This window comes from Leptosomus discolor, chromosome 4 (genome assembly GCF_034619465.1).
Source record: "Leptosomus discolor isolate bLepDis1 chromosome 4, bLepDis1.hap2, whole genome shotgun sequence".
In the NCBI taxonomy this organism is placed as follows: Eukaryota; Metazoa; Chordata; class Aves; order Leptosomiformes; family Leptosomidae; genus Leptosomus; species Leptosomus discolor.
In genome coordinates, this window is record NC_141394.1 from 73,087,506 (window position 1) to 73,111,498 (window position 23,993).

At 40.0% G+C, this 23,993-nt stretch overlaps 1 protein-coding gene across 1 annotated transcript in view; it reads right to left on the reverse strand.

Annotated features, from left to right (window-relative positions):
* Positions 1 to 22,851, reverse strand: part of HTT (huntingtin) — a 91,213-nt gene extending 68,362 nt beyond the window's left edge. The window contains exons 1-12 of the mRNA XM_086464170.1: positions 22,751 to 22,851; positions 16,428 to 16,511; positions 15,874 to 15,994; positions 12,190 to 12,249; positions 10,156 to 10,235; positions 9,576 to 9,714; positions 9,182 to 9,323; positions 7,509 to 7,687; positions 6,811 to 7,015; positions 5,881 to 5,928; positions 2,475 to 2,555; positions 1,698 to 2,062 (exon numbers count right to left, since the gene is read on the reverse strand). Coding sequence (XP_086320296.1) covers positions 1,698 to 2,062; positions 2,475 to 2,555; positions 5,881 to 5,928; positions 6,811 to 7,015; positions 7,509 to 7,687; positions 9,182 to 9,323; positions 9,576 to 9,714; positions 10,156 to 10,235; positions 12,190 to 12,249; positions 15,874 to 15,994; positions 16,428 to 16,511; positions 22,751 to 22,851 — 1,605 coding nt within the window. The remainder of the gene's footprint in view (positions 1 to 1,697; positions 2,063 to 2,474; positions 2,556 to 5,880; positions 5,929 to 6,810; positions 7,016 to 7,508; positions 7,688 to 9,181; positions 9,324 to 9,575; positions 9,715 to 10,155; positions 10,236 to 12,189; positions 12,250 to 15,873; positions 15,995 to 16,427; positions 16,512 to 22,750) is intronic.
* Between the last annotated feature and the right edge of the window lie 1,142 nt (positions 22,852 to 23,993).

Here is a 23,993-nt window from a genome sequence, read left to right on the forward strand (position 1 = left end):
GCCCCAAAGCAGTTCCCCTCCTCCTCCAGCAGCTGGGCTATTAGAGGCCATAGTTACATCTGAGTCTCCCACTTGAGCCAGGAACTTGCTATCAGTGCTAACTAACTAACTTACTAACAGTAAGAAAGTTGAACACTTGGTGCATTGCCTCCCCTGCAGCTCTCTTTGCTGTCTTATCCCAAACACGACTGTCCCTCTACCTCAGCAGTTACAAATCACAACCAACACCTTTACTGTCACAAACTGAACTTGTCACTTGCTGTCAAACTTGCCCATAACCTCACTTGTCCTGGATATGTAAAGTCAAACTAAGAACACACTGTGTAGGACAAAAAAAGTTTAAACGTATTTTAATTCCTTCATTCTAAACCAAACTACTAAAATGGATACTTCTAGAAGAGCATTTGACCCTTGGTGCCAATGCAATATACAAGCAGTAGGTATATGGAAAAACAACCATAAGAGACAAAAAAATAATGGTAGTAACAAATAGTAAAAAAATTTCATCATAAGTTTATCAGAAGACAGGATACCTCTTCAGTTACTCCCTGACTTTATAAGCATCTGGAAATTGTTCATCAAAAAGCTCATGTGTAGGTAAGTGGGACAACCACTTAGTAAGTCAATTACAAAAAAATAATTTTACTTCTAATTACTGTAATAGTATGCAAACTGAAATATGCAACAGTCTAACAAGAATTTGCAAAAAATGCATCTTGTCAGTAAACACAACTTGCCAATAAATGCCTGCTCACTTTGGTCTCTGCACTGCCTGCATTTACTTCAGAGACAGAGCAATCATCATCACTCCTTTGGTTCTCGAATCCTCACACTTTCAAGAGTATTTGCTTACCATAATTGTAAATTTACCACTTTTTGCAGTGCTAAGAGACTATTACTCTTCTAAAGTTACCATCAGCAAACTTAAGTCTAAAGTTTGATAATGTTTGAAAAAAAACCCAAATGAAAAAATTCTAAGTTTTCCCCTTCTTGCTTTTTCTGCTCTTGCTCCCAGTAATTATATTTTTGCTGGTTTTATTACAACCTCACAACACACTTGCCTAAGAAAGACACAGTTCTTAAAAGCTATATTGTATGCACATTTCAGGTGTTTATTAGATATGTAACTGCTATGTTAGTAAATCATGCAATATTTGCTCAGTACAGGAGAAATCCTTCAGATGGAATAAAAAGGAAAAAAATGAGTCGTGTTGCCAAGTGAAAAAGCACAGGCAGAAGACAATGTGAAGCATTAGGTTCCAGAAGTATATTCCTCTAATCATTCCAAATAGACTGTTCACCCTTTAACACTTCCATTAGTCCTCCTGCACCAAAACAATTATTATATATCAACACAAAGTGAGGCTACTAAGAGGATATATTTATGTCAAGCCTTTGATATGGATAGTCTTCCAGTGACTGACAATCTGTTAATGCCTTCACATGACCTACCCAGTGAACACACTGATTACAACTTTGTAGTTCTTAATTACTGCTGGAGTGAAAGTGTTAAAAGGAGGTCAAGCTCTCCAATAGAGGTGCGAGCTGCTGACCTTTCCATTGCTACTAGCTGAGGATGGAAAAGTAGAAGACGAGTAAGTAGTTGAATCCAAGTCTGGGCCCTCCATGGAAGAGCTCTGAGATATGTCGGGCCCCTCAGTAGAGGAGGATCCCCCCTCTGCCCGTTGCACACTTACAATTTCAGAACTGTCCGAAGGGGTTACAGCAGAGTCTGGGCCTTCTGTAGTAGTTTGAGAGCTATCACTAATTGGTGAGGAAGCCTGTGTACCATCATTCAAGTCCATAGCAGGGTCTGACTGGACAGCACTGATCTGGCTGGAACTTCGACTGAGCACATCGTCTTCTTCCCCTTCAGTAGCTGTACTTGCCAAATCACAGCTTGTCAGGTCTACAGAGTCTGACTGCAACGTATGTTGAGAACGTGGCTGCTCAGTAATGATATCATGTCCAGTAGGATCAGCAGCTGAACTCCCTACTGACCCAGCTGTTGACACACCTGATGAAGAAGCTAGTTCACTGGTTATCTCGCCCTTCACAGAAGCTGCAAAACACAGACATTTATGAGTCAAACAAGTGTTTAAACTTGTGCTTCACTCTTGATGTGGACAGCACATACTAAGTCACATGTTAAACTAGGTTAAGGAAAAGAGTATAACTAAACAATTGAACTACAGGTAGGGAAATAAGCATCTGTAAGATGCCGTTCCATCTATACCAGTAGCTCAATATGACAGCCTATCCATTAAAAAATTTGCAGTCAAATTCATAAGGTAAGTACAAGTTTTACACCCAGGAATGTTTATTGGTTCTGTTTTGTTAGCATGTCTTGAGTGCCCATCTACTTCCTAGTCACCATAACACATCACTTATATTTTACATAGAGCAACAAAAGAATGGATTTGTAACGTATAGTAACACGGGTTGATTGCACTGCTACAGGGAAAGTCATCTACCTGCAAACGATGCAGCGCTGACATCTGATCGGGTTTCAGAATCATCCTCTAAACCTTCTTCTTCACCAAGAAGTATTTTACCTGAAAGGTGATGTAAGAAAAACCATTACAGTTTTCCAAAATTATAGCCAACTTGAAATGCTGAACAGTTGAAGTAATTTAGATGTGAAATCTATTTATAAAAGTTTATCCAAATAATTCTTCAAACCTATGACAGGCAGCAGATGGAAAAGAGAAAGGAACAAAGAAAGTGAATATCCAGTCCCTCACTATCTGACTAGAAGAAAAACAAGCAGCAGTGACAAAGAAACACATAGTTAAGTAATTTTATTTAACAGCGTAACCACTCAGGAAACTATCTATGACCTTATTCATTCTAGTTTATTTTTGTGGACTACGTTTAAGATGCCACTAATTTCATCAAATATGTCCTGTTACTAAGGACTGAATACCTGGCATCTAGACGTCTGCCCTCAACACAGAAGAACATTAAAGCACCACAAGTAGTAGAATAACCTCTTACTCCTTAAGGCTATGAAAATTATCAATTACGTGCAGTTTGGGGCTTGGAACTCCAATGATAACAGATCGGAAAATGCCTAGGGGGAAAAGCAGCACCGACTAGAAGCCCAAGACAGCACAGGTGGGGCAGGGTGATGAGCCATGGACAACAGCCATTAAGATCCAGGGACTACTAAGGCCAAAATCTTCACAGAGGCTTTTGCCATAGGAAAAGTGAGAGCCACTTAATACCTAACACAACCATCACAGAATTCCCTTACTCACAGAGTAGTATCTATTTTAAAAAGAGGCAGTGGAAAGAGAAAGATACCCAGAGATGCACACTGCCTGGGAGCTAAGCGAGGACACAACTGCACTGAAAAGTCTGTAAATGGGGCAGGATACAGAGTGCAGAGGGAGCTCTACTGAGCCCATCTTTCTGGATCTCACAAGTCACTTGCTGAGACAGTGGGATTCATGATAACTGATTTGAGATAGACCTGTTTTGCCATTTGGAATAAGCTTCGCTGGTAGTCTAAGATTCACCATGCAAGATACCAATGTTTTGATAACTTTGGGTGAATTCCTTCGCATCTAATTAAAGTTACCAGGGGGTAAAAAAAGCATTAATAGACTTTTGTATTAGCTTCTCTATCACAACTGCTTTCACACATAGCAGTAACACTGTAAAATTGTATTCCTCTGAAAAGTACGTTTTATGCTATTCAAACCTTTAAGGAAGGCAGAAAAGTAACGATGACATTCCCATCTATGTTCTATGTAAAATAACAGCAATTAATTGAGAACTACACACTCTTATGAAAGAATGAGTAAAACCCTGCTAAGAGGTCCCAACAAAAAGCATGAAAGATAGTATCTTTTTCTCTATTCTTTCTCACATTTACATCCATGTCAAGGAAACAAACCAGGATATTCTGCTTTCCACAGATGATCACCTTTAAAAGTCAAAGAGGAAGGACACTGAAAAACACTCATTAGGCATATTAGGCTTCGTATGTTTAAATGAGTATATAAAACAAGCTGCAAGATACTTTTCCACTATTTAAAAAAAGAGAAAGTCAGTTAAGATGCAGAACATAAGCTTTCATTTCAAAATGAGTTTTCAGCGGTTTTTTTGCAACTACTTTTCTGAAGCTGACACAAACAAACCAACATAGGCCAGCTGCTCAAAACGAAAGCTGGTCTGAAGCAGAGAGACTGAAAAGGCATGGAATACCCAAGTTCTTATGTTAGGATCACAGATTTCTGTAGATCAGCCTCACTTTACACTGCTGGACACAAAGGAGTCTTACAGCTAGAGAAGTTTCACTCACAGCCAACAACAGAAGCCTACTACTACTCTATATGGTAGTAGACTGCAAAATGATGTCAAGTAGGAACCAGGAATAGGCTTGATTTTTCGTTCCTTTCTACAGTGGAGAGCAGCAGGAAATGAACAATTCACAATTTGAAATTAAACCTGTAGAAAGCACAAAATTGTGTAGAGATTTCTTCAAATTCACTTATGCCAAGGTTTTAGACCACAAAATCTTCATACCATGATCTTGAAAAAGATAAAAGCTGATGACTGATACATGTTTTCCCACTGAGTGAAGGAAAGGTTAGTGTTTTAACAAGTACTTTAACTGAATTTATGCTTATTATTAATACTTCAAAGTATCCAGAAATACTTCAAATACTGAAGACTACTAACAAGTCAAAGTATCAAAACGATGATTTACCATTTTCCATTGTTGCATTCCATGCTGCTATTCTTTGTTGCATTCTGTCTCACCTTCGGATGCTGCAGCAATATCTACTTTCAGAACACCCTTTCTGTCAATCCATTGCTTCTAAACTAGAAATTATCACCGCATCCATATGCACTGTTTTATTCAGCTCTAACCACTATTTCACATTCAGGTACACTCTTAAAGCATACATGTATATTCTTCAAGCGTTATGAGATTCCTTGCACACAAACATGAGAGGACGTATTTGGAAAAAGCATCAGGTAGTTGCCATAACGGTCCTTAAAGTTTGTATAATCTCATTTAGTCTTAAACTATTTTTCCCTGTAGTTTTACTTCTCAGTATTGCAGATCTCTCTGCTTACCATGCTTGCGCTGACTGCACTATACCCACACATAGTTCCACTGGAGTAGCAACATTTTGCTCACCTAGAACAGGCGATGAAACTGTTACACAGCTGTATCTAGAGTGATTCTAGTACTGATGTGACTGGTTTTAAGCAAAAGTGTAAACATGTAACCAGATATGGAGTACTTTCACACATAAACTGGGAAAAGAATATTTCAGAGTAAATTTTATTATTTAAAATCCTGCTAAATGAACTTCCAATTGAAGAAAAATTAAAATATACAGTAAGATACAAAATGTATAGAATTAATCATCAAGAACAGAAAAAGAAATAAAAGCATATCAAAGCATGCAAACATACACATGCAATAGTGATAAAAGTAGTAAAAAAAACCCAGGCCTAACCAAGAAGGTTAACTATTTTCTGAGTTACACTACAGGTTAAGTATTACCACAAAGAGGAAGAATGCCCTGTTCAGAGAGATTATTTTTAGATGTGCTCTTTAAAAATGAAAATTGCATCAATATTCATCACCATAATTTCGCCAGTGAACTACAAAAATAAGAATTATACTGCTTTGAATAACTTTAAAATATCTTGATTGCAATATCAAAAATCATGTCAGAATTCTTTTAAGATTTACAGTGATTAAGCTCAGCTGATAACACAAAAGGCAATTGGGAATGAAGACCAAAGTTCAGCAAGACAATGAAGTGGGGAGGAGGAAGGGGAAAAAAAAAAAAATCACCATGAAAAAAAATCAGAAAGGAATGCAATTAAAAATTTGTTTTTGAAAATAATCACCTTTATGCTTTCTCGCAAGAACAGGGCTGCATGAAGACCCCCCTCCAGCTGCAAATCACAGAAAGTAACACATCAGGGCAAAGACAGAGCTGCTGAAATCATGAAGGAATTCTAATAGCCACAAATGGAAGGAAAAAAAAACACCAACAAAAAAAAAAACAACAACAAAAAACCACCAAAGCCAGGAAGAAATAGCAAACTTGTTGCTTTGCTTTTGAAGTCCAAGTTTTCTGGATCATCCACCATCAAATGACATTTTATTTTTCTCTGCCATTTGTGCAAAGTTTGCTTTTAAAAAAATATGCTCTAAATTTCACTGCTATGATAGCTTCTGGCTAATGAATTACCTTCTAATAGCAGCAATATTAGAATGATCCATTAGTTCAATACAGAAGTCCAATCAGAGATTGATCCTTTTGAAACAGGTAAGTAGCAGTTAAAAGACAATTTGAAGAACATGCACTTCACAGACAAGAACACTGATAGCTGATTTTAACAGTTACGGATAAACTTTAGTCATGTTTTAATTTCATGCTGGTTTTGGTATTCAGCAAGGAGCGCTCAGTTAATATAAATTCCGATTAGGTCAGCTTTTTATGAATCACAGTTGTCAGATGCTTGGTGAGAAGAACATTAATTTTGTGGGGAAAAAATAAATCTGACGCTACCGTTAACTTTTCTGCGTAACCAAAAAAAACCCATCATCATCAACTGTAAAAAACACTCTGGAGATTGTCATTACTCAATGAATGTATACCCACTTAAAGGAAGGAGGAAAAAAAACCTTTTACTGTACCAGGGGGCGGGGGCCAGTCATGCATAACTTCATACAGTTAATTTTATCCTTCATACTTCTGGCTAACACTGAGAAACAGAGCTGGTGATGTATGTTCCTCTCTTTTTACTTGAATTACCAAAAACATAGCTTACCTATAAGTTCCGCTATGCTCCCACTGCGGCTCCTGCTGGCAGATTCATCTCTGGATACACTGACCTGTGCAATGCCCCCTGAAGCGGTCAGGGCATGGAGAAGCTCAGGCGGTGGCGTTCTAAAAAGCTGTTGTAATAATTCTAAAGCTCCAGTCACAACATTATGGTCCTGATGCTGGGTGTAATGCAGAGTCAATTCATAAACCTAAAACCCAAAGTACTAGAGTAAGTCTCTATAAAGACACAACATACTGCATTTCTTCTCATACACCACACTAAATTTCAATGGTGCATCAGAAGTGACTGACGCTTGCTATATCTAATCTTCACCACACTCTTTCAAGGGGAACATGTCAATTAATTGTAGCCATTCAACTGCCTTTTCGGTAGAAGTCTGTTGTTTCTGTTTATTGTTACAGAAGGAGGAATCATTTCAAAGAACACCATCATGATTATCAAGTTCTTTAGCTCCTTTGGGAACACCTAACAAGTATTGCTGATGCATTTTTCTGGGATTTCTGGTCATTATTTATCAACAATTCCAGTCACTGGACCAACTATAATTTACCAAGATGAACAGGAATTTCAGAAAACAATTCAACGTTCAACATCAAACTAGTGCTGTATCATACCATATGCAAGATTTATTTTCCTTCCAATTAGTACTCTTCAGGTTAGGGTTACTATTTATATTTTACCTGTATAAGTTGTTCTGGTGAAGGCGAAATCTCTGTTTCTTTTCTTGTTACACCAAAACTGCCTTTCAGGCTGGTATCCTTTACTTGTTGTTGCAATAAAGGTATGAGATACCTTAGTGTAAGTAAAACACCCAGAATTAAGAGAGTAGGACGATCATCTTCTACAGGAACCAACAACCCTGGCAACAGGAAAGCAGCAGCCAAATCACTTAGTGACAGTGATTAGTTTTAACACAAGTGTTATTTCATGTAGTCTATATAATAGCTTCTTTAAAAAAAAAAAAAACCCACACCAAATGAGCAGCAACTTAAGAATGCTTTCTAAATGCAGGAACATTTGAAAATATGCATTATTTAATATCCCTGACAATTACTTCAGCAAGTGAGAGACTGGTCAGAGGACCTTGTCTCACCTTCCCTGTTCCCTACTTCTCTTCGCTCAATAAAACATACACACAAAACTCTCTCTCATAATGCCTGATGCTTTCACCAAGTGATCTAGAGTCTCTTGCTCCCCTCACCTGCCTCCTCTCTCAACCTGGCAGTTAATCAAGGCCAAACATAGCCCTCTCACACATATGCACTACTATCCTAATGAATGACGTTTACACTTTCGCCTCCTCAAGTATTGGGAACCTTGTTCCATGTATGTACCCACTAATCAGTCTCAAACCCAAAACATATTAAGAACAACTATTAGTTACATAAGAAAACACAACCTTCTATTCAAGGGTGGGGACAAAAACCCCAAAACAGAATCATCTCATTAAGGTCTTATTAGTGCTTCTGTCTGAATTCAGTACCATTACCAGGATGTCATAAAACACCACCTTTGAGGCACACAAGAACAACGTGCACACAGAAGCACGCCATTTTCAAGTCAGACAGAGTGAAGAAAGTCACTACGTGGCATTTGAATTTTTGACTCTTTCTTAAAAGAAGCAAGGCTAACACAATAATGCTTGATGTATCTGTTGGTCTTCCTTAGGTCTCCTTTTGCAATATAGTCTACATATTTTTATTGTATATTTATTGTATATTTATTTACACAATTTACTACATAGTAAAGAACCCCTCACCAGTTACAAAACTGAGACAAAAGTTTCCACTACAATCCAAACAAGCATCTCATCCTGAGTTACAAAACACCCCAAAGACCACGCAAACTGAAGAAATATGGAAGCAACAACTGATGCAAAGTTGTGTGCTTTTAAATGAAAACAATCCGTTTCTGGTCTAAGTTAGGTTTTTCAACAAAGAATCTACATGGTACTTCTCCTAACAAAGGTTACAGAGTACGTGTTCATGACCCTCAGACCTGCTGCACTAACAACCAAGCTGCTGAACAAGGCAAGTCTTCACAGACTCCTGAGCAAGTTCTTCCAGAATCCCTAGACCTCTGCATTTCCAACAGGCTACTTGCTTCCCTAGCTTTGGCTGTTTCTTTTCACGTTACTGAACTAGCATTGCAGCACACAGAGACACAAAGAGCTTTAGCCATATCTTCAAGCAACTTAACACAAAACAGAGAAAGCATTAGCGGTGTAACTGGTGGTCTTAAGTATCCTTGTTTTGCCTGAAAACCTCTCACACACAAAAAGTGTCTTACGTGGGAAAAAAATCTCATGTTCCTTATACCTAAAGCAAATTTAATTTTTTTTCCTGAACCTTACCTAAAAGTACATTCAATAACCAGGCATAAAAATACTGCATTCTTCGCGAGTGTTGACAGATGCTTACTGCTGATCCTGCTGCTGTCCGACGGATAGTAGGGGAACTGGATTTAAGATTAGCTATGAAAGCCTTCAATAAAACCTAAAAACAAAGATACCTTACTTAACTCTTTATGAGAAAAAAAAAAAGGAGACAGAAGTGAATTAAGAAGTCAGCAAACGTATTTTTCATTCATCCAAAGCATTACTTAACACACGTCAAGCAAGGGCAACTTTCGCGCTAATTCAGACATTCAGCTGTAACACGGCTTTCTGCGACATCCAACTGATAATGCTGATAGCTCACTGTGCTTTGAGATATAACAGGGAGCACTAATAGATTAAAGAAAGATACCTTAATCTCATTGTCGTTTGCAAAATTGCCAAACGCTGCCATGATTTTTGGTATTGCCGCAGCTAGCGTCTCTTGTACTGATTCTTCGGGTCTCTTACTTATTCGTGTTAAACAGGGCAAAAGGTTCACTAAGTACGGCCTAAGTATGGCAAAGGAGAAAAACTAATTTGATATCAAAACAACTGTACCCTTCTAAACATTTTTAATTCATACACAAATCCTGTGGTATTACTAAATCATAAAAAGTGTACCTGTTAGCTACATAGAATGCAGAAAAAAAAAAAAGGACAATATTCTGAATACAATTTGCAGACATTAAGACAGAACTAAAGAAGAGTATTTTAAAAAAAAACCCCACAATTCATTGTCTTCACAATTTTTCCCCCACAGTCACATAGAGCAAGCACAGAACTAAAATTCCACTAAAAGAAAACCTAAAAGGTACTTCAGAGGGATCAACGTGATGGAAATTCTTTTAACCTCCCAATCATGTATTTAAAACTCGAGAACAGTAACATTTTGCTAACATCTATGTTCTGTTAAATGTTCTTTGGAAAGTTCATTACTAGGATGTGTTTACCTGCACTTTTGAGGCCGAACTAGATGGGCAAGCTCAGCAAATCTCCAGAGGGCAGCACGTAGACTTCTGGAAGCACCGTTCTGGACAGAGTATGTAATTGTTACATTTCATCAAGCAAGACATTTTCCTAAAAAATAGCTATAATATACAATAGTATACAGTTTTCTACCATTTTACTTAAACGGATAAAAATGTAAGGTCTGGAAGCCATGAATTTTCTTTAGCCAAAAGGAAGTCAAGTCAGCTCCATGATTGCCTTCATTTTTCTAGCTGGTATGAGGAATTTTCCAAGTGACTCAAAATTGACAATAAGGAACACCAAGAAAGAGAATGAAATGTCCCGAGATCTCCACTCTGCTGAAATCAGCTTAAAATGCCACCAAGGCACCATCCAACAAAGAAACACTGATGATAAGTCTAAAAACCACTGGAACACTTGCAGAGATACAAACACAGCATAAAATTGGCAGCAGTGGACATATGCAAATAAAGTTCATGTCCTGAGTGCACCAAAGAAAAAAATCCACGTATTGATGTGTATCACTTCATAATGGCTTGCATCCTGAAGTTTAGTATCTATTTGTCTGTACTAACATCTTCAGTTGTGCACCTGACTGAAGCCAGAATGATTTTAGACCTAGTGTCTAAGGATATAGTAAAGCTCCTTAGTATCGTTGGAAATACAGAAAACTATGGAAGTCAATAGATGTCAGGAGCAATTGTGTACCTTACATAATTTGAAACTAACCAAAATGCTTTTCAAAACAAGTCCCTCAAGACAGAGCTGAGAGGTTTAGAAACTGTAATTTCTTTCTTAGTTTTTTTAGCTAGTATATCGAAGGCTCATGGTCTTGTTAGCATGTAAAGTGAAAAAGAAACTTGCATTTGAATTACAAAGTGTGCATTTTTCAGGTTCAGAGCCAAACAACAGATTCTGGCATGGCTCCTAAAGTGGTCCAACTGATGCACAAACAAAATTCAGTCTGCTGGGTGCTTCTGCTGTGCCTGCTACATCTCTGTCTTGCCTCTGCCATGAATCCGAGAGCTATTATTCAAGAAGCACATGCCACTTTTAAACAACAAAATATTTCCTCCTGCACCTGGCCATGACATGCAGAAACTTCAGAGCAATTTTTATGTTGTCTGGTTTTTGTTAACTAGCTAGACATCCAGTTCTACACCCTTAAAAATTTCACATGACATTAAGGTACAACAATACAGTAAGATACTCATGCAGGGCCTACAAGTAGTCCACATCTGACAGAAAAAAGCCCTATCCACACTGCTTTTGTTATTTATTTTATTTTATTCTCTAGAGTTCTATCATTCCCAAAGAAATACAACAAAAAGCAATAGCATTACTGTCTGACAAATAACACATTTTCTCCCTATACGAGCCCTGCTGTTTGTTTACAGATGCAAGATGATTTCAGTCATACTGTCCAGAATACAGCATTCTTTTGTAGTCACGTACTTCAAAAAGGCTATTACTAAAATTCTTCCCGTGGACATAATCAAATTGTGACTTTTGGTGCAAAGAGACGCTTCAATATTTTTACCTACGCTTCCTACAGAAGCTGTAAGTATACATCACACATTCACAAAGCCGTTAAAACTTTTATCAGGTCACTTCAGGTCTTGATCAAACAATTCTTCCAAGTTACATCAGATTAGAATGTCACTGTCCTCCACCACCCTTTCACCCCCTTTTGCTTGAAGTTATATTCTTTCTAGCTCAGTCAGTGGAGCAAACATCATGAATATACCTCATTCGTTCGGGTGCAAAGTCACTAAGGTTAACTCAGACTGCTGTTCGCACCAAATGCTCACACATTTTTCTGCCAGATAAGCTTTCAGGAGCTGTTAAATCTCAACAATGGGGCCAACAGTGAGGAACTGGGTAGAATAATACATTAAACAGTCATAAATCCTTCCAAAGCGAAGCTTTAACACTATTTATTTACACTAATGCCACATTCCAGTTACTAAAACACTTACTAAATACCGTATTTCAAAAAGACAGGAAAAACTCACCTTTTTAATCTCTTTGTACAGTTCTAACTGTAACCTAGGAAGATTGGAATCCATCAAAGCCTGCAATAAAATGCATTGAGAATGTACTGTATCAGAGGGGAGGCACTTTACAGGAACAATGCAACACTTGCAATAACACAGCTTCAAAAAAGGCACAGAACTACCTAACTGCCCCTATATTTTATGTATAACCAGGAAAGTGCTAAATACTGAAGAGAGACACCTTTAGTTTTCACACAAACACAGAACAGAAATGCAGACAAATTCCACAAATTCTAGCAGTTATCTGCAGTTAACATTGACCGTGTTACCCATTCTACCTAAAAAAGGCCATATGGGATCAGACTACAAGCAGAGCCAACCAAACGTGCTTTCTGGCAGTCGCCAAGAATAGATATCACGAATAGAATATTAAAACACAAAAATAGTATTCACAGGCAGCAAGAGGTGTTCCCTGCTATACATCCCCACTGTCACGCAGCCTACTATTTCTCAAACTGAGGTTGTATTTGTATCATTACCTTTAACAGCCTTTGAAAAAACCCTCTTTCATCAATCAGCCTATTTTCTACATCCATCTCTTACCACAAGGTGTTCTGGACACCAGAAGTATTGCATCCCAGGATCTAATCAGGCATACTGCGACAGAGCATACACTGTAGTTTGAGCCTGCAGTCTGGCTAAGAACTAGGGTACATGAAATGACAGTAAGCACCAAAAAGGAGTAATTTTCTGGTCACCTCAACTCGATCATTCTCTGTCCATCTTTAAAATAGCAGAGAAGGAAAGAATATGAAAATAGTTCTACTATATGCAATCTCTTCCTATGGAATATTTTGTACATATACGATCACCCTTCCTCTTCTGTTTTTTTCCTAGTCTGTACTATTATTTATAAACATTTCCACCACCACTTACTCAAATGAAACAAGAGCTTCATACAATGTGCAAGTGCCTACATACAGGGCTATAATGCTTTTAGTATTTCATTCTGTATTCCTTGCCCGATAATTTAATAATGTCTAATTTTCTACCTGCCTTCTTGACCACGAACCATTAAGCTCACATCTTCACAGAACTGCTCACGATGACTACAAAATCTTACACGGCACATACCGATGTAGAGGCCACAACTGCTCAAGCGCGCTCAGTGAAGTGCCCGCGGCTCCTCCAGAGCATGATTCCCCTAGCCTAAAATTGCATGCCCAAAACTTCATTCCCCCCAATTATACCAGTCATTACAATAAAATAGTATTACCTTCCCCAGAAAGATCTCAGCTGGCTTGTATCTTTATATTGTCACAGCCACCCTAACTATTAACTCCAGGTGCCTAGGTGACAGTAGGTAGGGATAAATCTCACTTCACAAAACTTACGTTTTCATGGGCAGGTCCCTGCTGCTGTATACAAGCATATGAAGCAACACAAACAGGCACTAACTACTACCTGGCTTCAAGGGTAAGCTGGCTTCCCAACACACTCAACTGGAGCAACTCTTTTTACTAGTGTATACCTATATTTTTAGCAGGCTAAAATCTAAAAGGTCATCCCAGTTAGAAAAAATTATAAGCATAGTCAACCCTAAATTACTACAAATAATAAATCCCAATTAATTGAGACCAGCTGTACTCCAATCTGTGTGAGCAGTCCCACCAGTATCATTAGCACAGAGATTAGCACAACACTGTTAATCAGCTTCAGCAAGACTTTATCCACAGAAACCTGGTTACTCCCGAGTATTTTTCTTTTAAAGAAAGATATCACCAAAGCTATTTAAATTTGAGACATTTATGCTGTCTGTGAGGTTCTGGCCAATACTTAGTGACACTTCAAGGTGACCTACAGAGTGCTTATTGAAACTTATTTGCTCTTTCAGTTTACAGCCTTGTCTACACAGAAGTTTTAGCATTTTAATTAAACTGAGTATAAACTCCAGACAGAAACACAGTTACATGAGTAATGCTGACATCTATATTCTTGTATTTAAAGAGATATAATATAAAGTATCTTTCTAGCAACAGAATTTGTCTCTAAAATGTCTGAGATACCGAAACTGCTGAGCACTGACCAATATGCAAGCTTAGGGGCTCAGCACCTCTGCTCCGCTCAACACAACCATCACTGCAACTTGCACAACCAAAAATAAACTGCACATCTTTGTCTCTGCATTTATACACGAGAGCACATCTGCCTAAAATCTAAGTGGCTTCCAGACAGCACGCAACATCGCAACAGAATACAAACTATGACCAGCTTCAGTAACAGTCTGATATTCCCACCACATGGGTGTATCACAGCTATTACCAATTCATAGCTGTGACCAATTGGCAAGCTTAATAACTGATAGAAGACTCTTAAATTTTAAAGTGGTTTTAAATGACAAACAAAACAAACCATCACATAAATATTTGAAAAAAAAAAAAAAAAGTTTTTCAAGTTACCTTGAAAGATGCCAAAAAGCAACAATTAAATAGATTGGTGAATTAAAGAGGTCAAATTTATACCAAGCCTACAGAAGAGCTTGGAAAGAAGGAAATAAGTTCACATTCTTTAGAACTGTTTCAGAGCATCTTTTAAAGCAAATTAAGTTACATAATGGTAATTTCATAGAGTGCTAAGCTCCTGCAAATAGAAAAACATTTAAATCAGAATGAATAGAGCAAAGTGCTACAGGGCAAAACAAAACAAACAAACAAACAAACAAACAAACCACACTTGCACTTCCTCCTTCCCTAATGGAATATACCATATGCGACTGTCAGCCACAAGCTCAACCCCCAAAACTTAATTCATTCAGATATAAGACAAATAGAATTTAACTGAGAGAAATCTCTACGGAAATAAGGAAGTTTGCTTGTTTCTACACACCCCTTCATGCTAAAATAAATATTATTTGCATATTTCTAAAGCACTTAAACTTTGCATCAACTAGATAAATGTAATGTGCCTGTGTAATTAGAGTCAAAGGTCAAGTATTTCAGAAAACCGGAAAAAAAGGGCAGGTGAAGGTAAACCTGTCCTGGAAGCAGGAGCTCACTGCAATTACCCAAAGGGTTCATTTAAGCTACTTTGAATCAAGATTCAGACCTTGCCTGACCTCATATGAATGCCGACCTGCTGTTCTCCAACAAGCCCTTCATTCTGGATCACAGTAGGGTAATAAACAATCTCCAGAACACCATATTCATCCTAATTATTGCCTAAGAGCTCCTCCTCCAAGTCTCAGCAAATCACACTACCTGAATTGCAGCATACAACTAGTTTGGAATGAAAAGCCCCTACATCTTTCAGTCAGCTTTTTAGTATTTTTATCTTTCTTCATGTTAAATATCTTTATGTTTTCAGAACAGTAATAGAGTACTCCTCCCATAAGACAAGATGATTTTAGAAAAGCCCTGTTCTTGTTTTGGTTAACTTCAAGAGAACAAAGTTAATGAATGACTGAAGAAAAGAATATATTAGAATGATGAATGACAGAAGACAAGTTAAATATCTTGATCCAGGCATGAAAAGCTCTCCTAAGAGCACATACAGAATTTAGTAGAGAAGCTTTCTTAACCTCTCACATTAGGAGATATTATCAACAATAAGAAGAGGAACTCAAAGAACATCAGTGTGAATTCACACAGGACATTGCATCCAGAAGAGGTAAAATCTGGTAGTGCAGTGTAGAAAAGTTCTTACTTTGATAACTTTATTAAGGCATTCATCAGCAACCATCCGGACATCAGATTCCGCATCCTCACTGCAGAGTAGGAAGAGTTCCATGGCAATCCCCAGCAGTTTCTGAAATTCTGGAGAATTTCTAAATAAACAGATAATAGAAAATTACAGTGCACACTATGAAAAGCAAACACCAATGCTACTTCTGAGGGGGTTTCCTAATCTGACTACAGGTATATTATACATAGCTATAAAAGAGGAGAAGACCACAGTGGATTAAAGCTTCACTAGGAGTTGGAAGATCATCTCCCTGCTCTTCCCTACATAATCTGGCAAGGTATTTGACCTCTGTGCCTCAGTTTCTCTGTCTGAAGTAGAAGGACAATGCCTACTCTACTAATACTTAAACAAAATCACTTCTTAGATTTTGAGTTCAGAAAAAAAATAAAAATTGTGCCATTTCAATTGTAAACAGAAGCTGACCATTTAAAATTAGTAGTCAGGAAGCCTCCAAATAACTAACACTCCAAAGTAGTTATTCATATTAATACAATAAATTAAAGATATTGTCTTACCTTAAAGACTGAGCAACTATGTTTTCACATATTGTTAGGCAATGATTCACCCGATCTTTCTTGGTGGTTGAAAGTTCTTTCTTTCTAAAAGAACACAACAGTAATGAGTCTGAGATAAGACCTCAGAAGTGAGCAGTTACCATTTAAACACTCTGGCTAGAGCAGTGTCTAATGATTATACAAGAGAGCAATACACTCTTCTAGTCACTATACAGCTGTATGCCAACCACCTGTACGCCCAGGACTTCATATACTAACTGCTGCCGAGAACATGCAGGCACACAAGCAAAGGGAAGGATAAAAACTTAGAAAAAGAATGAACCATTTAACAGGGAATATCATACTAATTCCATAACTTTTACTGAGAAAAATATTTGGGAAATAAAACTAAGAATGAAGAGGAGTAAAGTGAAAGGAAGGAAAAAGTGGAGCAGACCTAGAAAAAAGCTGAAATGAAGAATCTGGTAGAATGAAAAAGGTTGGGGAAACCAAGCCACGAGAACAAGTCTTGCAGACCTAAAAATACCACTTTTAAAGAGAACTTCCTCACACATAGTATCACCTCAGAGTTTTGGGGTTTTTTTTTGTCTGGCAACTTCTTGAAACTTAGAGTTCTATTAAATCAACTGTTTTGTATCTGAACTGGAAAGGATGCTGTGGCAATCCTATCATATGCCACATTCCTCCAAATGTTTTTGTAATTATAGAAACAGCAAAATTCTAGGCACAGTCTATGCCCATCAAAAATAACGTCCCTCCACTTACTCTTGGCATAGTCCAGGGAAGGCCAACGTTAGTCAACTCATAGCAAATAAGTGTTAAAATGAAGAGAATAAAATTTACAAAATCAAAGAATGCATGTCTACAAACGATGCATAGCGCGACATGAAAAGCTTCTACTCTGCAAAATTCATTTAGTGTTCACTTCAATATGATATGGCTCCTGTAACCCTTTACAGATGAGCCTAGAACAGAAGCTGCTCCACCCCCACCCCCCCCAACAAAGGAGTTGAAGACTAAGACTGTGAAATTTTATTTCATTGTATGCAGTGTCTCCTACTCTTAACTGTACTGACACAGAATCACTTCTAGGAAAGCAGATGTTACTTTTAAATAATTAACCAGTAGCCATACTGGAACTAAACTGCACACCCCAAGGTACCTTTCCTGGGTCTGTTTCACAAGGAGGTACCTGCTCCTTCACTCACATTCACAGAGATTATTCCCTTTTGTTTTCCAAATGAAAATTAATCATCTGTGTTTTTAGCATTTGATTTTCTGTCTTAGCAAAAAATAGCAAAACTACCAAATAGCAAAACAGCGTTTCTGAACCAAAAGTTGGAAAGTGATGTGTCAGCACTGAGTTACATTAACATAGTTAACACAATGTTAAGGACCAACAGCAAGTAGCCAATAAAAGCATTAAATTAAACTAACTGAAAATACAGTTTCAGACAAAAATTTTGAAGAATTAAGTGGTAATATTTAAGAGCTTTAGCTCAAATAATAGTACAAGTTTTTTTTTTTTTGGGGGGGAAATAACTCTTTGCAAGCACCCTTGTCCTTTTTCTTTCACCATGTTGAAAGTGGAGGGTTGAAAAGTCCTCTTAAGACTGCAGTTTTTCTCCCAAGGACCCTCTCATCTCACTCCAGAAATATTTTCCCTTTTAAACAAAACCATTTTTTCCATTATAATTTGTCAGTATTTTATTTAGGTAAGCTTCAGCGTTCCTCAAAGAGGATCTCTTCTTTGGCTTGTGTTCTTAAGCAACTGGCAGAATACGAGCAGTCAGTTTGAATTTGATAAAGATGTACAACGTCCTTCTCTCTATCTTGAAAAAGCACCACAGAGACTTGAACAGCAATTTCAGATCTTCTCTAACAAAACAGCAAATACTTCCTAAATGTCCAGCTTATTTTACAACTTAAGCACCGTTGACGTGAATAGGCACCTAAGAAACTGAATAAGTCGTTTCAACTTTTATGATAATTTCACCTACCATTGCCCACATCTCTTATCAGCACCATTTTCAGTACACATTCAACTGAAGAACAGGACAGGCACATCTGAACTTGCCCATAAGCTCACCATTTTAGATACAAAACACATTACTATTGAATGAGGCTGCTTTCAGAATAAAGTTCTTTATTATCTAGACATAACATACCCCTGAGCAAGGCAAGCATTCAATACTACTCAGACTAGTACAGATCAATCTCTTTGGCAGACTTCTGTAAACAGAGAGCTCACCTAACACTGAATCTACCACCTCACTGAAATGAGTAACTTAGAAAATTAGAGGCCTGACTAGAGAAAAATCACTGTGAACACTTAGAAGAAATGCATATAGGTCATAAGTTACCATTTAAACTGAAATAACAGAAACTAGAGGTGAAGAACTATTAGTTACTACCCAAAGGGAAAAACATTCAACTGAGTTTACTGTATTGAATCTTTCATCTGCCATTTGTTTATTCAACTTGCAAAAAATTAGCCTTTGAATAAATGAAAGAAAAGGTGGAAGACAAATACTTAAGGTACATTGTGTGAATATGCACATTTTCTGTGCCTACAGAGGAAGAAGGATAACAGAGTAGTATCTAGAGATAGAGCACACCATTTTTTATTTAAAAAAAAAACAAACAAAAACTCACAAACAAACAAAAACCCAACAAAAAACACAAAAACCTTTATTCAGAAGTATTATGAAGTCCTCAGGCAAACTACTGGTGAGCATACCCAGGGGGCCAACAGCAGCATCACACATTTCTTAGAACAGAGCTGAAGTAGCAAGCCCCAAGCGTAAGGTCATTTCAGTTTGACGACTCACAGAAGGCAGGAGCTACTGGAAGTTACAGTTACCTACAGGAAAGCTTCATCTCATGTGCAGAGGAGTTTAACCTTCTGCATGCTTCTACAGACATTCTCTAGCCAAGACAATTAATCAACAACAGAAAAACAGTAAGCCCATGTAATTTCGCATTCTGTGTCGTGACAAGCTGGCTACGAAGAGGTGCAGCTCACTGATGCTAACTTTTATTAGGCCTTGGAATCAAGGATGTGTAAAAAGAGTACAGAAGCTCTAAAGCTGAACCAACATTAAGAAAAATGGCCAAGCCAAATGGCTTGACATTAATCCTGAGAAAGGAAAAAAAAAAGAAAAAAAAAGGAAAAAAAAGAGAAGTTCTATTAGTAACAAACAAATATGAGTGGATCAAGAAATAAACTAGCCCCAAATATGGCAGACACTTCAAACAACGTGTAGCAACAGACAACAATGGATAGTCAAATTAACTAGACCAGGTCTACAACACACCCTAGAAACGGTAACTCCAAAAAAACCATCTGGAACTGACAAGCAGGGCAATAGGTACTATTCATGCAGTTCACGTGGTCTTCAGTTAAGCAAAAAATTTAACACACCTCTACGTACAACACTGACGAAACCAATCTACGACCACAGCTTCAGTCAAACATAAAAAAATGCAGACAAACTCATGAGTATAGAAAAATGAATATTGCTAGAGAGCACTTTGGCTCTTGCAGCACCTTTTTCTGGAAAGGTAACAGTTAGAATCAAATTTAAGGAAAAAAAATCAAAATAGGGCACAATTAAAAACAATTACGATAATTAACTATTAGAAATTCACCTTTGGATTAACCAAATCAAAGCTAAATATTTTTCCAGAAGGAACATTAGCTAGTCAGTCCCTCAGCTCACTGATAAGAGGTAAAAATAAATAAAACTTTAAATATAGAACGTTGTGTGACAGCCCATCTGCTTTTTAGTTTCACTGATTCAACGCTGAAGTTCTACATCATACTAATGACATGTTAAATTTTGGCTGGAGTTGAGTGTTTTCTTTTGGATGACAAAACTCCCATGAACTTAAGGGTCTGAAAAAGCTAAAAATATAGATGGAAGAAAATAAGGTGCCTCAGCAAAAGGCAATAGCATACAAAGTACAGCAGCAACATGATGACAGAGAGTTCAACCTAAGTTTTCATAGAAGAAAAAGAATGGCATGAGATAGGAGAGGGGCCAGAAACTGATGTCTGATGCATAATAAAAGTATAACACATGATTATTGCTGATTAAAGTCTCCCAAAACAGAAAAAGCTCTTACCTTCCTGGTAAAAGCTTGAATTCAATTAATATTTTAATAAAAAAGTTAAATCCAGGATATCGGGTTTATCAAGAGTTCAGAAGTCACTGCCTTACAATAAAGCAGAAAAAAAATTCAATACATGTTGTGCAAACAATTAAGTCTTCTCTACCCCAACCTCTGTGATCTCAAAACATTTCACAGCAGGAGACGGACAGCCCTTAGTAGGATTCATTCACTAACCAGAGGTAGAATGCTCAGTTTCTACCAAAAGTATTTAAAAGGCCATTTTTGCCTACTCCAACAGGAAAGATTTTTTTTATTATTATTCTTATTTTTAGTCATGTAGAGGTTAACACTGTGTTGTTGTAAATTAAGTAGCTTGTTTTGGGAGAAAAAAGAAAAGGTAGAGGTGGGTAGTCAGTTTTACCGTAACAAAAAAGTCCAACAAGAAATGTCTAATGCCACCTGTAGTAATGAGATTACAACTTGAGGAACAACAGCTTCTCACTCGTCTAATTTAGGCAACAGGACAACTTTGATCTAACGGACAATGTCAAACTGATATCCAACGAAACAAAGAGCAAAACCGTAGCATTTATGCTACAACATTCATTAAGTAATTTATTCTTTCACTACTGACAGGTAAGATCGCATCCTTTTACAACAGCAGACAGGTAGAACGATATTCAGACAGTATTGTGAATTACATCCAAGATGTCACCTGGTATTTCACTAGAAGTTCGGGAAATTTTAGCAAAGACTACAACAATATCCTTTCACAGGCTTTTATGAGGCTTAGTGCTGTTACTGAATTTGTATAGCTCCTGGGGGCATGCAATACCATCAGCCTTCTGAAAACATAAGGCTATTTTTAAACACAAAGCAAAGTCAACAAGGACAACTACAACCCTAAGTTTTTAATACTTTTGAGTATGCCTAAATTCAGACCCCCAAACCAAGCACAACATCCCTCAGCAAGCATCACAAATAATTTTCAGGACTTCCTCTCGAAATTCCATGCTCTATTTTATCAGTAACTTCCTAAACAGATTTTTTTCAACTACAGACGGGAAAGACTGGAAATAAGTGGCCATCTATCCTCCATGTCACACAAAATACTAGCACAAAAAAATACACATAACAAAGCAATTAGTCCCTGCTGACAAGTTCGACATCTAAAAACAAGTAGTCATGAAGAAGATGAGGTTTTTCACCTATTGTGCCCCAAAACTGTGAAAATGCAGTGAGATTGTTTGAGACAACACTCTCCAGACAGAATCAACATGATAATTTATTTGACATCAGTATCAAAACGTACTGTGGGAGCAGGTGGCCAAGAGCCCAGGTCCGCTGCTTCGCATCCTCTGCCAAAACAGTATGAAACTGCCAATTTAGAAGCTACCTGCTCCTCAACCCTTCTGCTTCTCCCATCTCCCCAACAGCTGGAGCAAAAGTAATAGTGTGGCTCGTATTTGTGCCGTAAAAATCTTAGTATCTTTTCACATGCCTAATAAAAGTAGAGGATGAGAACGTAAGAGGCAGCACTATGGTACCGAACAGCTCCTCGCCCTTGTTCTCCAGTAATGTCTCCCGGTGGGAAACCTGAACATCGCACGGATGTAATGCATCTGTCCTAACGTTTAAGAAAGCAAAAGGGTATCAGTAATATTTAAACTACTTCCTCTTGGATCTCCGCACAGCAAGTCACAGCACAAGACTTACGATGAAGTTTGTCACGTATAGACATCCACATCAACTCCCCCCAGGCGCATCAGACCTCAGACTTCTCACTTTACGTGGCTTAGTGCTTTAAGTTACACTAAGGGGGTCTTGCCTTTTCTCCGGCAGTGTATTAGCTAAACCCAAGGTTTTCTTTCCCAGAAGCAGCCTGTGAAATCCCTAGAGCATCCTTATATCTCCCGTTCATTACCCACACTGCTGCATTTTCAAGCGTGCTTGCCCAGAAAGTTCCTCCTAGCTCAAACTTAAACAGCGAGCAGGCAGCGCTCCCAGACACGCCGGCAGGAACAGCCTCCTGCCAAGGACAGGGAAGCACCTCGGGACTAACTCCTCCGGGCACTGCCACCTGCCTCCTAGCCTGTCAGCCCTTCAGAGCGGCAGCGGCCCGGCGGGGAGGCCTCTCCCTGGGGCAGGGGAGGGTGTCGCCGAAGCGTTTCGGGAGCCCTCCCGGCCCAGGTGTGCGGGTCACTCACGGTCTCTGGAGCGGCTCCTCGGGGATGGCAGTCGGACCCTGCTGCTGCTGGAAGGACCGCAACGACTCGAAGGCCTTCATCAGCTTCTCCATGGTGGCCATGTCCGCTCCGCCCGCGCCGGCGGCACCGACCCGCTGCTCCTCCCCGCCCTCTCGCAGGCGCCCGGCGGCGCCCGCCTTCCCCTCGCGGGCCCGACTCTCCTCCTCCTCCCCCTCCCCCTCCCGGACTCGCTCCCCCCGCTCGCCCGGCGCGCTGGGGCCAGCCGAGGCGCCGCCGCCAGCTCACGCCGCGCCACCCCTCACTGCCGCAATGAATGAGGGAGACGCCGCAGGGGGCCGCGAGCGCTCCCCAGCTGCCCCGCCGCCATCTTGAATCCGTCCCATCAGTCCCCACGACGCTGCCCCGCCCCCGCCCTCTTCCCGGGCTGCCCCGCCCACCGCGCAGCAAGGGCCCAGCCCTGGACTCAGCCGCGCCGGGCGCGCATGCGCGGGCCACAACACCCCCGGCCTGCTGTCACGCGCACTCTTACGTACACACACCGAGGCACGCGGGCGGGGCAGCAGGGAGAACGAGAAGCTCTCTGTCCAATCAGAGGGAGGGCCCCACCCCTTCCCGAGTGTGGATCAGGCAGGCGCCTGAGCGGAGAGGGGACGCTGGGCCCTAGAGCCCGCCGGTCGGCAGCGCCGCGGCGCCCCCTGCTGGGCGGGAGGTGGCGGGCGCCCACCCCCGCCCCCGGAGCCGTGGCGGTGCGTGGATCGCCTTCCCCCGGAGAGCGGCGTGGCCCGAAGAACAGCCCTCGGAGGGGAAGCCCCGCTCCTGCCTGCGGCTCCGTGCTTGGCAGGGCTGTGCCAGCGCTCCCCTTCCCCCGGGAGCGTCTCCCCCGGCAGCAGTCCTGCCGCCCCCGGTGCGCCGAGCGCCCGCCGCGCCGGCCCTGCGAGGGCCCGAGAGCGCCCTGGGGGGGGGGGGGACCCGCAGCGCCCAGCGGCAGCCCCGCACACGTTCCCTGTGCCCGTACCCCAACACGGGTAACGGGTGAGCCCCCCGCTGCCCCGCTCGCGTTCCCGGGCAGCCCGCGCAGCACCGGGGCTAGCCCAGGCGCTGCCTTCCCGGCTGCCGGCGGGCGAGGGGAGCCGCACACAGCCACGGGAGCCACCGCAGTTGGCACCGCACCCGCTGGCCTCTCGGCGCCCCTCTCGCCACCCTGGGCTTGCTTTATCAGGGGACGCACATACTAAACACGCCG